Source organism: Scyliorhinus torazame, chromosome 21, assembly GCF_047496885.1.
Source record: "Scyliorhinus torazame isolate Kashiwa2021f chromosome 21, sScyTor2.1, whole genome shotgun sequence".
Taxonomy (NCBI): Eukaryota; Metazoa; Chordata; class Chondrichthyes; order Carcharhiniformes; family Scyliorhinidae; genus Scyliorhinus; species Scyliorhinus torazame.
In genome coordinates, this window is record NC_092727.1 from 117,430,398 (window position 1) to 117,442,597 (window position 12,200).

At 45.3% G+C, this 12,200-nt stretch overlaps 1 protein-coding gene across 2 annotated transcripts in view; it reads right to left on the reverse strand.

Annotated features, from left to right (window-relative positions):
• LOC140398569 (thyroid hormone receptor alpha-like) overlaps window positions 1-12,200 on the reverse strand; it is a 433,293-nt gene that overhangs the window by 63,367 nt on the left and 357,726 nt on the right. For both annotated transcript variants that reach the window (XM_072487371.1, XM_072487372.1), the window contains one exon: window positions 11,933-11,997. In XM_072487371.1, the coding sequence (XP_072343472.1) occupies window positions 11,933-11,997 (65 nt within the window). The remainder of the gene's footprint in view (window positions 1-11,932; window positions 11,998-12,200) is intronic.

Genomic DNA, 12,200 nt, shown 5'->3' on the forward strand with positions numbered 1-12,200 from the left:
TATGCCCAAGACCACGTTACAGTCTTGGTTAAACAGAAGCACACGAGCTGAATTCCAGAGATGAGTTAAGACATCAAGGCAGCATTCAGCCTATAGTGGGGGAAAGACTCCTGGTAAAATGAAGTCAATAGGAATCAGGGGGGGAATCCCCTCAGTGATTGGAGCAGTGTTTGTTGGAGGCCGAGTATCTTAGTCAAAAACATGGCAGCAGGAGTTTGTTGGAGCCGTGTCCGAGGCCCAATAACCTTCAGCTGCATCATCAATGATCATCCGTCCATCAGATGTGCACCGCATTTCATTGGATGATCCATTTATTTGTCCTCCGGTATGGAAACAATCCATGCGCATGGACAGAAAGCCCTCGGCAACATCCCAGGCTTGAACTTGAAGTGGGAAGTAACAATTGTGCCGCACAAATACTGCCTTCAGCATCGCATGTCCCATCTTGAATTACAGTCTCAAAACCATCTCCCTCTACAAACAAAGAACAAAGAAATGTACAGCACAGGAGCAGGCCCTTCGGCCCTCCAAGCCCGTGCCGACCATGCTGCCCGTCTAAACTAAAATCTTCTACACTTCCTGGGTCCGTATCCCTCTATTCCCATCCTATTCATGTATTTGTCAAGATGCCCCTTAAATGTCCCTATCGTCCCTGCTTCCACCACCTCCTCCGGCAGCGAGTTCCAGGCACCCACTACCCTCTGTGTAAAAAAACGTGCCTCGTACATCTCCTCTAAACCTTGCCCCTCGCACCTTAAACCTATGCCCCGTAGTAATTGACCCCTCTACCCTGGGGAAAAGCCTCTGACTATCCACTCTGTCTATGCCCCTCATAATTTTGTAGACCTCTATCAGGTCGCCCCTCAACCTCCGTCGTTCCAGTGAGAACAAACCAAGTTTATTCAACCGCTCCTCATAGCTAATGCCCTCCATACCAGGCAACATTCTGGTAAATCTCTTCTGCACCCTCTCTAAAGCCTCCACATCCTTCTGGTAGTGTGGCGACCAGAATTGAACACTATACTCCAAGTGTGGCCTAACTAAGGTTCTATACAGCTGCAACATGACTTGCCAATTCTTATACTCAATGCCCCGGCCAATGTAGGCAAGCATGCCGTATGCCTTCTTGACTACCTTCTCCACCTGTGTTGCCCCTTTCAGTGACCTGTGGACCTGTACACCTAGATCTCTCTGACTTTCAATACTCTTGAGGGTTCTACCATTCACTGTATAAAACAACAACAACACTGATATGGAAACAGTTTGGAAGGTCACTTTCATTTCCTCATTGTAGATTTAAATCTCTGAATCTATTTGGATGACCGCACAATTTAGATCAGAGGGCAGATGCAGGACTCTGAATTGACAACAATTCAGCATTCTAACGATCAACTTGAATTTAGATAGCAAAATATATTTTTTTCTGTTCATTAATGAGATGTGGATGTCATTGCCCATCTGCCATTGCCCTTGGACAGGCTTGCTCGGCCATTTAAGAGTCAACCACATTTCTGTGGGTCTGGAGTTACCGGAGTTACAGGTAAGGACGGCAGATTTCCTTCCCCAAAGGACATTAGTGAACCAGATGGGATTTTACGACAGTCGACAATATTCCGTGGTCACCATTAGACTTGTAATTCCAGATTTTTATTGAATTCAAATCTCACCATCTACAGTGTCGGGATTCGAACCTGGATCCCCAGAGCATTACTCTGGGTCTCTGGTTCACTAGCCCAGTGCTGACACTACTACGTCACTAACTCCCCTCCAGTAAAGGGAGGTCTTGTGACGCAGTGGGTAGCGCCCCTCGATTTAAACGGAAGCTCCGGGGTCGGGTCCAACACCAGGAATTGTGGGCCATGGAGGAGTGTTCAACGTGGTTCAACAGGCTAATAATCAGCTCGGTGACTGTTCCACCGTTTCCCCACTATTCCCCAAAGGGAAAATCAATAGTGTGTGGGTGCAAAGACACGGTGTATAGAATAAAATGTAGCAAAGCATCCCGAGGCACTTCACAGGACTATCATGAAACAAAATTTGACTTTGAGCCACATCCAGGCTGCCAGCATCCTTAAAATACTCTAATGGCCAACTGACTGCTGGGAACGGATTGGTTTCTTGTCTCCTTGCTCCACCTCCATTAAACCTGGAAGTGGGCAGGTTTGAGATTTTAACACTTCACCCAATTGCAACCCGCTGTTTTTGGGGGTTAAAGGCTAACCCATTACCCCTGTTTCTCTCTCCACAGAGTCTGCCTGGCCTCTCGAGGCTGTGACAAAGAGTCATCGGACTCGAATCGTTAGCTCTTTTCTCTCCCTACAGATGCTGCCAGACCTGCTGAGATTGCCCAGCATTTTCTCTTTCGCTCCCGAGGACTTACCGCTTTTGTTTCAGATTTTCGGCACCTGCCATGTTTAGCTTTTATAATAAATAGCACAGATTTGCGGAATTATGAAATCATACTTCAGACTTCATCGATGGTCTAGGTGCCGTGAAAAGTCGGGAAAATTTAACAGCCGAGTGAGTATCGGTGCCAGGGTTCAATTCGGAAAGATTGGCCAGTGTTTCCTGGCCCCTGCGCGGGGCATCCCACCGTGATGGATGTGGCAAACCAGTCAAAGGTCCATTGATTTCGGCGGGACTGGAAGATCCTGTAGCAGGGAGAGGCTGGAAAATCACACCCGATGGATGGAATTTTCTCTTTATCTGACAAGCTGTCAAGTCAGGCAGGAAAAATAGTGTCTCGCCTGTCAGCTGCAGTGCTGGCTTTGCTCGCCGTATTTTTTGACACTTTGTCGAAAAGAATCCTGGAGACGGGTCCCATGATGTTATGCTGGCGGGGCGAGCTCCGAATGAGATTCTCCGCCCCTTTCCAGCTTTCCTGCCTGCCGAAAACGGGGTGGAAAGTCCCTCCCCGTTGACCTTTACATCGCATAAGCGGCCATTTTGTCCACTTACCAAATAGTCCTACTCCCCCTTTCTCCATATCCCTGCGACGTTCTCTCCTTCAAGGATTTACCCAATTCTCCTTTGAAAACTGCAGTCGAGCCCGCTCCTACCACCCTTCCTGTGGTTTCAGTGCATTCCACATCGCAATCTCTGGCTGCTTTAAACAGAGTTCCCCTCCCGTTGCCTCTGGCTCTTCAAAAAATGTCAGGTTCGACCTCGGCAAATATTCAACGTGTTTGGAATCATCAACCAGGGAGGATATTAGGGGTGAAACATTACGGTGGTTCGGCTGGGCGCTGGACAGATTACTGAAGGGACGAGACTCCAATGGGCCACACAGCTAACATAATCCCTCACTTCTGTTTAAATCTCCTGAAGAAAGTTGTGCACAAACCAATGAAACAAACCGCCAAAATATTGAATTACATTCCGTTTGTTGTCCCGGATCCTTGGGCAGGAAGGATGTAATTATTTAACCAGATTGCTGTTTTCCTCCTTTGATGTTTGGTACAGTGTCATTCCTCTGCTGCGTAATTTATATTTAGTGGAAAAATCCACTCTCGTTTTCTTTCCTCGGTGACAGTTTTATTTTGGACTGAAGCTTTCACGCGCATCGATGCTCTTTTGCTTCTTCGCTCAAGTGGTTACTATTCATGCGTGTGCGTCTTGATTGCGAATGTCGGCATGCTGCTCAATTGCTGAGGAAGTCACAGACCAGCCCGTGTGTGCAATCGCATAACATCCACACGTGTGTGTGTGTGTTAAAGGAAGTGGGTTGATGGACAGCAACCCGCAGTGGGAATCTGGCAATCTATTGCAAGTAATTGGGAAAGCTAATAAAATGTTATCATTTTTTGTGAGGGCAATTGATTACAAAAGTAGGGAGGCTATGCCTCATTTGTACTGGGCATTGGTAAGACCAGCTCTGGAGTATTGCGTATTGTCTCGGTCTCCTTATTTAAATGATGTGGAGATGCCGGTGTTGGACTGGAGTGGGCACAGTAAGAAGTCTTACAACACTAGGTTAAAGTCCAGTAGGTTTATTTGGAATCACTAGCTTTCGGAGCACAGCTCCTTCATCAAGTGAGGAAGGAGCAGTGCTCCGAAAGCTGGCGATTCCAAATAAACCTGTTGGACTTTAACCTGGTGTTGTAAGACTTCTTACTGTGTCCTTATTTAAAGAACTGTGTAAATGCGTTAGAAGCAGCTCAGAGATGGTTTCATTGGCTGATTCCAGGAAGGGATGGGTCGTCTTATGAGGAAAGGTTGGAGCGGTTGTGTAGCCACTGGGGTTTAGAAGAGTAAGACGTGACATGATCGAAACCTTCAAGATCCTGAGGGGTATTGACAAGATGGATTTGGAGAGGATGTTTCCCCTTGTGGGAGAATCTAGAACTAGGGGTCACTGTTTAAAAATAAGGGATCGCTCATTGAGGACAGAGATGAGAAAGGCTGTTCTCTCAGAGGGCCGTGACTCTCTGGGTCTCTCTTCCTCAAAAGGCAGTGGAAGCAGAATCCAGATAGATTCTAGATTAACAAGGGGGCGAAAGGTTATCGGGGGTAGGCAGGAATGTGGGGTTGACGTTACAATCAAATCATGATCCTAATGAACGGCGGAGCAGGCTCGAGGTGCCGAGTGGCCTACTCCTAATTTGTATGTTGATATGTTTATATGTTCGTATTTCTGCCTAAGCTGGGAGTAATACTGCTAATTATAGTGCCCTTATTGAGGGATATGGTAACATAGTTATGCCACTGGCCTAGTAATCGAGAGGCCTGGATTAATGATCTGTGATATAAATTCAAGTCCCACCACGCGGCTGGGAATTTATATTTAATTAATTAAGTTAAAAAATGCGATAGAAAGCTTGCATCAGTAATGGTAACAATACAACATGACATGACATGGTTCACTAATATCCATTAGGGAAGGAAGTCTGCCAGCCTTACTCGATCTGGTCGACGCGCCACCTCAGACATTAGTGTCTGACTACACTGGTGTGGCTGACTCCTAACTGCCCGCTGAAATAGACCAGCAAACCAAGCTGCATTCAGAAAGATGGCTCACCACTACCCTCTCAAAGGCAATTAGTGACAGGAAATGAATGCTGCCTCAGCAACAGCACCGCATCCCGTGGCTGAATTGAAAACTGTGAGGAGCACAGTGTAGAACTTCAAAAGGGCATAGACAAGTTCGTGGAATGGGCAGATAGGTGGCAGATGAAGTTCAATGTGAAGAAATGTGAGGTGATGCATTTTGGTAGGAAGAACATGGAGTAAAAGACAGCATAAAAGAAAGTGTACTACTCTAGAGAGGGGTGTAGGGGCCGAGGGACCTGGGTGTATCTGTGCATAAGTCATTAAAGGTAGCAGGACATGTTGAGAGAGCGCTCAATAAGTATCCAGTATTCTAGCCATGTATAAGACAATGGGTGAAATTCTCCGTTTGCCCCGCTGGAGCTGAATTCCATCTGATTTGCGTTCCCAAATCAGGTGGTGTTTCCTGTGTCTGAGCCAGCAGGTGTGTTGTCCAGGTGAGTGTTAAAGCAATATGTCTCTGTCTGGACTGCTCTCTAGCTTCCAGACAGGAGTCTCTCTTCTGTGTGTGTGTGTTGGGGGGGGGGGGGGGGGGGGGGGAAGAGTTTCCTGACAGGGATCTCTCTTCTGGGTGAGGGACTTACTAACAGGGGTCACTCTTCTGGGTGGGGGGGGGGGGGGGGGGAGGGTGCTTCCTAACAGGGGCCACTCTTCTAGGGGGGGCTTCCTAACAGGGTCTGTGGCCGGGGGGGTCTCCTTATTTAGGGGTTTTCTGTGGGGTTGCTTTATTTAGATTTCTCCACCTCATCGGTAACTCCACTACAGGCATCGCGAGGCGGAGAATTTAGCCCATTAGCTTGACCTCAGCTGGAGTACCACGTGCAGTTCTGCGGACTGCATTGCACAAAGGTTATGACGGCATTGGAGAAAGTGCAGAAGAGGTTTACTGGAATGGTTCCAGGGATGAGAAACTCCAGTTATGAAGACAGATTGGAGAGGTTGGGACTGTTGTCCTTGGGGAAAGGAAGGCCGAGAGGAGATTTGACAGTATTGTATTCAAATCATGAGGGGCCTGGACAGAATAGACGAGGGTAACATGTTCCCATTGGTGGGACGGCAGAGATTTAAGGTGATTGGTAAAAGAAGCAAAAGTGATGTGAGAAAAATCTTTTTTCACACAGCGAATGTTTAGGATCAGGAATGCACTGCCTGATAGCGTGGTGCCAATAGAGGCATGCGAGAGGGAATTAGTTGACTGTCTGGAAAGAAACAATGTGCTGGGTGACAGAGATGGCGAGCAGAAGAATGGCACTGGCTGAAATGCCCAGTCAGAGAGCCAGAGCAGACACAAATGGGCCAATTGGCCTTCTTTTCTGTGGTTCAGTTCTGTGAATGAAATTTTAAAAAATATTGGTGGAGATCAGTTAATCCAGCTAGCACCCAGGATTGAACCTGAGAGTCTGCTGGTGTGACTTTGGACAAACCTGCCAGCTGATGGGCAGAACGTCCGAGGTAAAGCATTCACACAATTCGTTTACACATCCAGCAACCCGTGTCCTTAAATTTAGTCTTCACTGGTAACGGTTAAAATAATTGCTGCCAATTTAAATCCCTTAGGTCTCCAAAAGCATTTTCACACCAAGTTGAGACATAATAATAGGGGTGACTCATGCTAAATTATTTTGCAGTCATGCTAGATTATGTTGCATCCAGATCTCGTACATTACTCTCGTACAAACAACACGTAAGTTGCGAGAGTGCCATCTATTTATAGCGGGGAAACGTTTCAACATATTAGCAGCATGGTGATGTTTATCAGTTGCTGCAGTGTGTTCGCCACTTCTATAAAGGAGTGAGTGATTAGATCAAACGTGTGTGGTCACTTTGTTGTTAAGTTTCAAGTACAACACCATTCACAGCGCCATGGGCACAACATATTCAGGCTGCATATCGGAATGTTACTTTTCAGGATACTGTAATCTCCAGTGCACAATTTATAGCCACTTAGAAACTACAATGATGAGATTGACCGTGAATGAGTCAAAATGCGAACGTGGATGAGAAAAAACAGCCAAATCCAATGTTTTGTGTGGGTCAGTTTAATTGCTAGTTGCACCTCACCAAATCTGTATTAAAATTCTGATTAAATACTGAATGCAGTATCAATGGGACTGGGACTTAATAGCATTTGCCAACTTGGGTCATAAATAACTGGACCTGTGGTTGTATTTCTGCACCAACTTTAAATAATCAAACACAATTATTTTTGCTGTTTGAAATGTTGATTTATAATGATGACAAATAAGGGACTGTTATGGGCCAGGGATTAGAGAAGCCCAAAGTGTATCATGGAGTTCACCTGACCCACAACTTTTAATAGATTGTGGTATGGGGAGCACACGGCCCACTCTACAGGTGTGGTACAGCAGAAATGGAAAAGTATTTTTTAAAGCAAAACATTATTTATTTTATGAACTCAAGTTAACCTTTTTAAAACATACAGTGAACATCTTAGCAAACATTAATTCAAATACAACCCCCAAAGAATACAACACTAAGTAATCCTTTAAGCTTTCCTTTTAACATCCATAAGACTGAAACCACCTTTTACCAGAAGCACATCAGATTAAAGTCACTACTGTTATTAGTGTTAAATCACCAGGATCGATTTACAGTCTTTAGATTACAGCGAGAGATTCATATACCTGCAGCAAACAGCCTAGAACAAAAGTAAAAAGCTGACAGACAGCCCAGCTCCACCCACTCTCGAACATCACTGCAGTAATACACCCATTTCTTGAAGGTACTCTCACATGACAGGGACTTAAGTATTGACTTCTTCGCCCCCTCTGCTCCTTGCGTACAGTTTGAGTGCCCTCTGGTCCCTTCTCCAGGTATCAATGCCTCAAGTTTCTACGGGCAGCTGTTGTATCAAGGGAAGGATCCAAGCTCTGCTGTATCCTGTCCATTCTCAGCACCAACCCGTAATGCTGTTCCCAGCGGAGGTCAGTGCATTACAATAATGCAGGAATGCTGAGTGATCTGTGCATCGTCTCATCTAGGGTATCAGGAGGCCAACATTCCTGATCACCCATTAGTCCCCCAGTCCTGATCAGTTAACCCAGTACAGGGCAATGCTTTAATCTAGGATCTTCCTGCTGTTTATGGCTCAGCAGCATAACATAGTGAGGCAGTTACCTGCGGGGAAAATCCACATTTTAAAATCATATAAAAATATATTTTAAAATGCGAAATTAAAGTGAGTAATACTTGAATCAAAATCAATCTTTCGTATATCTATACAGATTTTAGGACATGTGTTTTTTAATGTAAAATTCCTGCCGTCCCTCCTTCACTCCCGATGTCCTCTCCTCTTTCTTCTTCTCTCCTATCACCTCACCCATACCTCGGGCCTGATTTTTACATAGTCGGAAAGATTCCTCCGACCATTGAAAAATGATGGGCGGGCGGGATGCAGACCTGAGCTCAGCAGGGCCATTCAAACTCAGTGCTGAGTTCAACCAGACCCCGTAGAATCCAAGGAATCCAAAGAATCCCTGCAGGCAAAGGGGCTGGTTTAGCACAGGGCTAAATCACTGGCTTTGAAAGCAGACCAAGGCAGGCACGGTTCAATTCCCGTACCAGCCTCCTTGAACAGGTGCCGGAATGTGGCGACTAGGGGCTTTTCACAGTAACTTCAGTTGAAGCCTACTCGTGACAATATGCGATTTTCATTTCATTTTTTCATGTCAGTGCAGAAGTAGATTATTCAGCCCAGCGAGTCCGCACTGACCCTCTGAAAGAGCATCCCACCTCGGCCCACTCCCCTGCCCTATCTCCTTAACTCCCCGTGTTGATCATGGCCAATCCACCTAACCTGCACATCTTTGGACTGTGGGAAGAAACCCACGCAAACACAGAGAGAACATGCAAACTCCACACAGGGAGGCACCTAAGACCGGAATTGAACCTAGGTCCTTGAACTGTGAGGCAGCAGAACGTAACCACTGTGCAACCGTGCTGTTGCTTTGGTTGGTTCAAGAGCCTTAAACCTGCGGTGTGGGAGTCACAAATTAATGGAGTAGGTGTAAATGTACCTGAGGGCAGATAACGTCTGTACAACTCTCATGATCTGAAGTTTTTTAAATGTCCTGCTCTTTAAACTTTTAAAACTAAACAGGCTTCAGCTGCCAGGAGGACTTTTAAAAAGCCTCTGCTGAGTTGCATTGATTGACAGGTATTGCTTAGAGAAAAAAAAGTAACATTTGGTCATGCAGTTTCAGTAGAGCTCTTTGTTGACATTTCCCCAAGGATTTGTCATTATGAACGCATGGTTGTTTACAAAAGCTACAATTATCTTAGCAGGGGGCTCTGAGTTCACAGTTGGTTTGACAGCATAAAGAGGCTCTGAAAACATTAGCTGTCTTTGATATGGGATCTGAATAGAAATTTGGTTATTTTTATAAGAGATTACCCGCTTAAGGAGATTTGAGAACTTGGAATGGATTTTATGAAGGGGAGTTTTTTCACTGTCAAGTGTGATTTTATGAAGGGGAGTTTTTTCACTGTCAAGTGTGTATAAGAGAGAGCTGTAATGGGTAGTTGTAAATGACAGCCAATTAGGCTCATTAAAAGTATTACTAAGGGCATTGTCTGGGATTTCCCAGTAGGTTTCTAGTTACCTGACGCAGTGGATGGCGGTTTAACGAAATCTGGGTTGGCTTTCATTTATTAAAGAACCACAAAGTTGATTATCTCCCCAATTCATTCAACGGTGTATTGAAAAATCACCACTGAACTGCTTGTGGGCTCAGTCATTGAGAACATTCCAAACTGAGATTTCTACATCGTCAGAACAGACGAGATATGGGGGCAGTGCAGGAAAATGGCATTGAAGTAGAAGATCAATCAGATCTTATTGAATGACAGAGCAGGCTCGAAGAGCTAAATGCTCCTGTTCCTTATGAAGCAGGAACTGAGACCAGCAGACATAGGCCGGGATTTTCCAGCCCCGTGGGGAATTTGACGGCCCAGCCAAAAGCCCATTGGCAGGACTGGATGATGCTGGCATTGGGCAGTGCTGGAAAATCTGACCCAGAATTTCAGTCAGGGATTTTGTAATTATCAAACAGTGAGAGACTCCGAGACCTAGAGGGAAAAGCAAGTCAAGAGAGGCATTTCAAAAGTATATCATATATATCTATATTATTCTCCTTGGCTGGTAGGGTAAACATTGCTTTTCAGGAGCTTTAGATTAAGCCTCTGGCTGGTTTATGGTTGAGGAAGTCCTTGCTCCAGGGAAAGTTTTCAATTAGTGACGTTTTGGGTTTATCTAACTGACCTCATGGGTTCCCTCTGGAAACAAAAATCTGACCTTTAACAAAAACGGCACTCAACATTTTCCTGAACATGGATTTTGTCAGTGTCGAGAATGGGTTTTTTAAATTAAGCAATGGTGAGAAATCACAGAAATAAGGGCTGTATTCCCTGGTATTTAGAAGGTTGAAATATGATTTGATGGAAGGTCTCAAGATATTAAGGGTAACTGAGGGTAGATTGACAGAAATTATTTTCGCAAGCTGGGGAGTGTAGGAATGACCTAAATATTAGAGCCAGACCGTCCAGGGGTGACTATCAGAAACACGTCTTCATGCAAAAGATGATAGAAATTTGGAACTCTTTGCTGCAAAGGGTAATTGATGCTAGTAAATGTTAATTTTAACACCGAGCTTGTTACCCAAAGTTGTTAAGAGATATAGGGTAAAGGTGGGCAATTGGGATTTAGTCACACATCAACCATGAGATCATTGAATGGTGGAATAGTCTTGAAGGGGTTAAATGGCCAATTCCTGTTCCTATATTCCTGAAGGGTAAGACTTGCAGCTTTCAAGTGCACGATTATATCTCTCGCAAATTGAGGTTTTGTGTGCAAAGGATTATTTCAAAGAGTAGTGACTGTTATTCTATGGGCAAACAGCGCAAGTAATTTGCAAACAACAATCAGCAATCAAATGAATGACCAGTCTTTAGGATGTTGACTGAGAGAGGAATCTGGCCAAGGAAACATAGAATGCTATTCTTAAAATAGTGGGGACTTTAGGCTACTCCTAACCAGGGCCTTGGCTGAATATCTCAGCTGCTCTCTCTCGAAGCTCGCCTTCCCACTTGAGTTGAGATTTACTTGGAAGCATTCAAGCTGAAAGCAGATTAGCTGCTAATCTGTAACTTCCAACAGCACCATTCACCAGAAACTGAATTGAACTGGAACTGGCCACGTACAAGGGTAGTTCAACGACTGGGAATTCTGCAGCACATAAACTCATCTGCTGACCCCCCACAATTGGTCGACCGTGAACACAAGACACAAGTCAGGAGTGTAATGGAGTATTCGCCACATTCTCGGATGAGTGCAGCTCCAACAACAACCATGAAGCTCTATGCCATCCAGGACAAAACAGCCCACTTGAATGGCTCTCCATTCACCGCCTTAAACATTCACTCCCTCCACAACTGGTGCACAGTGGTACGAATGTGTACTAACGACGCAGCGACTTGCTAAGGCTCCTTTTGACAGCGCCTTCCAAACCCGCAACCTCTCATTGGGTCAAAACCCTGGAACTCCCCCCCCCTCACCTAACAGCACCCTGGGTATACCAACACCACGTTTAAAATGGTGACTCACCACAACCTTCTGCAGGACAATTGGGAATGGGCAGTAAATGTTGGTCTTGCTTGAAATGCCCACATTCCACGAATGAATTAAAAACAACCTTGCGTGCCTGAATTATGTAGGTTGATCCGTTTTGTGAGGTTGGTTTCAAAGAAAACAGAATTTCTCTTACTTTCCCCAATTCTCCGGCAACGTTGCTCCCTCATTCCGCTCACTAACCCCGTGGGCCCTGAGCCCACGCTATCCAGTTTACTGTTCCCTTATGTGTGACAGTACCTGCCATGCTGGTGGATTTCATTGAGGACTGGCTGTTTTTCCGTTTTCTCTTTCCATTCTGCCACCTGCAAGAGAAAGACGAGGCCTTTAGTGCGCGCCAACACCCGTCAATCTCAGGGAATACTTTCAAACGCTGCCATCAGCTGCCTTGGTAAAACCGACCAAGTGAATTGCGAACAGAACAGAAATATATCACAGATGACAAACCGCACCATTAAATCCACAGGCTTTCCACAGGCCTAGTGGGAAGCCTGATTGTAAAGTGACT